Source organism: Pygoscelis adeliae, unplaced genomic scaffold (genome assembly GCF_000699105.1).
Source record: "Pygoscelis adeliae isolate BGI_AS28 unplaced genomic scaffold, ASM69910v1 Scaffold7, whole genome shotgun sequence".
In the NCBI taxonomy this organism is placed as follows: domain Eukaryota; kingdom Metazoa; phylum Chordata; class Aves; order Sphenisciformes; family Spheniscidae; genus Pygoscelis; species Pygoscelis adeliae.
Window position 1 is genome coordinate 2,745,430 of NW_008825268.1, and position 5,816 is coordinate 2,751,245.

At 43.8% G+C, this 5,816-nt stretch overlaps 1 protein-coding gene across 1 annotated transcript in view; it reads right to left on the reverse strand.

Annotated features, from left to right (window-relative positions):
- CPS1 (carbamoyl-phosphate synthase 1, mitochondrial) overlaps positions 1 to 5,816 on the reverse strand; it is a 99,202-nt gene that overhangs the window by 72,179 nt on the left and 21,207 nt on the right. Inside the window, exons 7-10 of the mRNA XM_009329645.1 lie at positions 2,969 to 3,058; positions 1,754 to 1,882; positions 1,061 to 1,167; positions 517 to 658 (exon numbers count right to left, since the gene is read on the reverse strand). Coding sequence (XP_009327920.1) covers positions 517 to 658; positions 1,061 to 1,167; positions 1,754 to 1,882; positions 2,969 to 3,058 — 468 coding nt within the window. The remainder of the gene's footprint in view (positions 1 to 516; positions 659 to 1,060; positions 1,168 to 1,753; positions 1,883 to 2,968; positions 3,059 to 5,816) is intronic.

Consider the following 5,816-nt stretch of genomic DNA (forward strand, 5'->3'; position numbering starts at 1 on the left):
GACATGAGCTCTACCTTAGATCCTGTAAGTTGTTCTCTAGAGGTAACTGCCTCTCTCTCTCATGACTTTAGTCCTTGGAATTCTATTTACAGTAACAGACCAAATTAGACTGCAATAATATTCCTTTTCTGCACTGGGCAACACAGAACAAACACAACAAAACAGTGACACAGGCTAGCACATCTGTGGCACAAGCCCTGAGACAACAGTAACTGAGTGAGCACCACTAATGGTAGGGAAATCACAGAAGTTAATAAGGCAGCTGTTGAAGGGAAATCATAAGGTCACTGTTGCAATCCTACACTTTGGGCTAGTATGGAGAACAGTGGTAATGGTTCACCCCCTTTTGGGCTGTAAGGCCGGGCCCCAAGTAAAGTAGATGGCCAGATCATCAAGTTTAGTCCTGATAACTAATTGTAATCTGATAACAAGCTTCCAGGAGGTGAAATAAAGTGAGACTGAGCCTTCGCTTACTAGCGGCTGCTACGTGCAGGTATCTGGAAAGCATGAGCTCACCTCATTCGTTTGATCATTCGCATTCACAAAGAGAGGTTGCCAGCCAGGTGGGAGGGTAGAGCTGTCAATGGCATAACTGTGGTTCTGAGCAGTGATGACAGCCTGTCCATTCACTGCATTCAGGACAGGCTGGTTCTGTCCTCTGAAAGAGAAAGGATCAGAGAACGGGACAGAAGTGCTAGGTGTGTCCAAATGCCACAATTAGGAAGAGCTGATAACTGTGGGGCTATACATAGCAGTTCAATAGTAGCTGTTCAATACTGGCAGCCAGTCTCAAAATGATAAATCCTAGGAGAGACTTTGCTACCCTTCAGTTTGATGGGCATCAATTACATCACATACTTTCAAAACACCCTCAAAAAAAGCAATGAATGACATGGCAGTTTAAATAAAAGGCAAGGAAAATTGCTGGAATGAAGAAGTAACATTACTGCCATGCTAGCTCCCGTCAAGGCAGTTCAGAAGCAAAGCACTGCTGCTCTGTGGCCTTTTGCAATGCTGAGCTGGTCTATCTGGGCCCTGGGAAGCAGAAGAGCTGCCGCACCTGTTGGCCATCTGCATCTTGTAGGAAGTAGCTCCGGCTGCTATTCCAGTGATTAGATTCCCCATGCTAATTCCAAACAAGGGCTCTGGGCGATTGCTCTCCAGAACCTAAAATGAAAAAGTTTTCAAGAGATACTGGAGTGTCTCTGTTCAGCAATTCCAGCATAAACCATGTTAGTTCCCTCACAGCAGCCACACAGACTTGGGAAAAAGCTGAATGCAAGGGTGGCAACAGCCTATAAAGGAAAGTTTCCTCCTCTCCTCTGCTTCAGAGGGAAGCCTCAGAGCACAGCTTGATGTGTCTGTCTACCCGAGGGGAATAAGCAATGACACTCTGCATTACAGCCATTTAGTGCATGACATTATTTCAAATGGGAGCACTGTGAAATCAGGGCGGTTCTTTCATAAGGTCACAGAGGTCCTGAAAGAGCACATGGTATTGTAAGGCACCGGTAAGGTAATCATGGTAATCATGTTTACTATGTATTGTTCACCAAGGTCTGTATAGCCTTATTGTAAATACTGGTGTGGAGACAACTCCCAGTGAACCAAGATGAGGAATATCCCAGGCAGCTGAAATGACTGAACGATATTTGGTCCGTAACTTGTTAGTACAACCAACTGTTTAGATTTCAGGCACTTAAAAAAAAGGCAAAGAAACAAGAATAATTGGCCTATGGCCATTACACTGTACCTTTCTGACATTCTGAATCACCTCCTGGGCCTTCATGGGATCCCCTGGACCTCCGGAGATTATGAGCCCATCATATTCCATGCTGGTGAAATCATGGTCCCATGGAACCAAATGCACTTCTGCACCTCGCTGGGAAAAAAACAAGGGAACAAGAAATGAGGGGTAGAGGGGAACAAATGAATTTGTGTCAGGAGGTTGTTCCCATGCTCTCATGTCCCAGAGGTGAGTTTGGATTTCAGTCATTCCTTTGCCGGGGTCAATAATGAGGCTTCTCTCCATTATCTGCCCAGATTATTTTCACAAAACTGGTAGACTTAGTCTTTTTGAGCCATCTCAGTGTTTGTCAAGTTTGTCTGAAATTCACTAAAGACATCAAAACTTACTAATGGAATGCAAAGTATGTGTGTATGCACACACGTAAAATATGTTCACCTCTACACGGTGCATTCATCCTAACTGCTAAAATAGGGCTTCATGGCCTCATTCTGTGACATGCCAGAAATAGTTCTGCACATCAAAAACGGGACAAACGTCCACAAAAAAACCCCTAAAAAACAGAAACAGGGAAACACTGTACATCTAGAGAACGAGAGGACACTGCATTCATTCCTCCTGTGTGCCTAGAGAAGCAAGGACTGCTACACCACTGTGCTAACAACAGGAGAAGATTTTCACAGAATCATAGAATTAAAGAATAACTCAGGCAGGAGGGACTTCAGGAGGTCATCTGGTCCAATCCCTGCTCAAAGCAGGGGTAACTTCAACTTTAGGGCAGGTTGCTGAGGGCATTAGTCAGTTGAGTTTTCAGTATCTTCAAAGACAGGCATTCCACAACTTCTCTGGGCCAGTGTCAGCCATTCACCACCCTCACTGCAAAATTTTTTCCCCTGTGTATTTATTTTTAACAATGTTGGGTTGACCTGCCTTGGTTGTTCTTTAGAGAGACTGTGTCTTGCCTTTTTAAAGCCCACCTTCTAGGAATTCTTCTCATGGCTGAGAGGTTGCTGCACAGGTCCTCTTCCTTACCCCCTCAACAGTGTAGCATGTTCAGAAAACACCTCCCAGTCCATAAAAATCATCCTAAAAATTGTACCTCATTTTAGGAGGGAAACTGCTACTAGAATGATGTGTCCAGGTGGAAGGGAGGCTAGTGAATACAGGCGAGGCTTTTACCAAAGCAAAACAAGAGATGAAGGACATAAAGCACTGACCTACCTTTACCAGCAGACGGATAATGTTGTGCTTCAACCCACAGTCGACAGCTACAACTTTAATTGGATTCCCTCTGCCATAAACCTTGACTTCCTATAAAAAGACAGCCCATGCTGTAAATGACAGATAACCCCCTGCCCCCAAAACACAGGGAAGAGGAGTAGAATAACTTTTCACCAACATGCAGCAACTTAACAATCAAATTACATGGAAATCTCCAGAAGTACTGCAGACATTAGTGTTTCCTTCATTTTTCTGTGAAAGTAGAAGTTTTAATGCTCTTTTATATACTGTTGATTGCAGCAGTAACAGCAATCCTAAGAAATCACTTGTTTCCATAGCTAATGACAAGCTTTTTTCCTGTGTTTCACCTCAGCAGCAGTGAAGCGGCAAGCCAGTTCTCACAGATTATTGCAGCCCAAGAGAAATGCCGGATACATGGCGAGAGATTTTCAGCTGAAGTTATCCTGCTGAGGTTATTTAGCTGAAGTTATCCTGCTGATGCCAGTGATGCAAGACTACTTCACACCAGCTACAGGCCCATCACATTAAACACCACCCTGACCCTCCAGTCACTTAAGACCAAAGCATAGCACAGCTGGAGATATCCTATGACTGACCTCTAGTGCATCACAGCAGTACAGACCAGGCCAAGCATGTCACTGAGCATGACCTATGTTGATACAGACCTGACAGTTTTACATATCAGACAATACTTCTCCTCCTTTTCCAGCTGCTGTTCCTTAACCCATTCCACAAAGTAAATTGTCACCAGTCCCAAATCTGGACCATTATGCTTTGTACACCCACTTATCTATTGGTCGCCACCAGCATGGAAGGCAGTGAAGTCAAACCACTGTGTGTTATATGGGCCTTGATACTGCAACATGCAGACATATTGACAGACAGCTGTAGCACTGATTTAAGGTTATTTATGGACAGCTTCTTTCTGAAGCTTGCTGAATTATTTTACTTGTCACATGATTGCAGTTAGCACGAGGCTGGGATGTTATTCATCAATAAGCACATCAGGCAGCCTTCTCCCTTCTAAAAACAAACTCTGTGCTCACTTTCATCAGTTACGGTCAGCTTCTGAAAGCTGATACTGGTAAGTGTAATTTATCCAAAGTGGCTTTTCTCTTGTGCAATACACCACTGAAAAAAAGGTCTTTTTTAGTTTTTTAAACTAAGTAACTCCCTTTTAATCAGCTTCCCTGGCATTCATATTTCACAGCTGGGCCCCTTTATGAAAACATGCTAAAATCCACGCCCAATATGCCTGGTGCTAGGTGACGAACTGAATCTTTTCATAGGAGGATTACAACCAGCCAGAAGGAAAAATATCCCCTCTACAGGGAACCCAAGATGAAGTTTATTAGCAGAATATTACAACTCTTCCCTCTGTGTTATCCTAACTCAGCTCTTGTTTTAACTTTTATCTTCTCAAAAATTAAGATGAGAGATTTTTAGGATGCAAGAGCATGTCCTATGTGAGGACAGCTCTGATCATCATCAGGAGTGACTTACTGCCATGTGAGGAGCAAGGGTGGAAGAAATGGGGTGCAAGGAGCCACCTCCCTTCACTACAAGGTTTCAAGCTGCAACACATGGACAGCCAACGGTCCCTAATCCATCTTTGAGGACATGACTCAGCACAGAGCCAGTAGTGTTACCGCTGCTGTTGCAACTCCTGCTGTGTAATGCTGAAAGGAGATGTTTGTATTGGAACATATCTTGTAGTTCACCCTACATAATCAGATGGCAAAGTACCCCACAATCCCTTTTTGAGAATGAGTAAAATGGAAATCATATTGAAACTGGGTCTTGTTAGATCACTCAAGGCTTCTGATATGAAGCTGTGCTTGACATCAAATATGACAGTATCTATCTTCACAGTCACCAATACGCAAGTGGATTCTACTTCCACAGTCCATGGTGGAACTGTGGAAGTTTCACTGCACAGGAATTGTATGGGTCTTCTACCTACTGTCCTTCAGACTTCTGGGAAGTGGGTTTCAAAAATCTCAAGAAGATTAAGGTGCCCAGTTCTCACAGAAACTAACTTAGTGTTATGTGCCAGAGTCCCTTAAGAAAAACTCACCCTCCTTTTAAAAAGGGCTTTTGGAGACCCCTCAATTCCACACAACATCCATACTTAAAAATCTGCAAAACATGAAGCAACAATCTCCCTCAAAGGTCCTCCTTGGCTGTTCTAATGGCCAGAGGGAGTTATGGGACAAAACCACTTTGAGGTACTTTAATTACCTCACTCTCAAAACTCTTCCCTGTTCAGTTAATTAGGCTATGATTTGTTACATTTCCTTCAGCAGCAAGAGTGATTTTAGGTGTTGCTGTCTTCACAACCCTCCCCCCAATTCTCACACTTATTATTCCTCTGTACTGCAGAGCACTGACCCCTGCATCTGGCCGAGAGTTATGTCTAGACAGAAACCAGACTGGGAACTGGACCAGGGAACTGTTAAAATATATTCCTTCTAAAGCCAGAGGATTTCCCTCATCTGTTCACTGCACAGCCTATAAAAAACTGTCCCAGTCTGAAAGGATAATGTGGGAAGGCTGCGAGCCAGCGGTCAGGGAGAGTAGAAACTCCTGCTGGCAATAGTGCCGAGAACAAAAAGAGTACGTGGGGCTGTATGTGTGGATAGAAGTGACCTTTTAGCTTCAAGTGGTTAAATACCTCTCATCTGCTTTGGGACCCTGACCATCACATGCACCAAAATACATTGCCGACAAAAGCTCCTGCAAAATACTGGCAGTTTTCTACCTTCCCTGCCCCGTATAGGCAATGTTAGTAAATAGTGTCTATACCACTAGCATCTAAAGAAGGCGG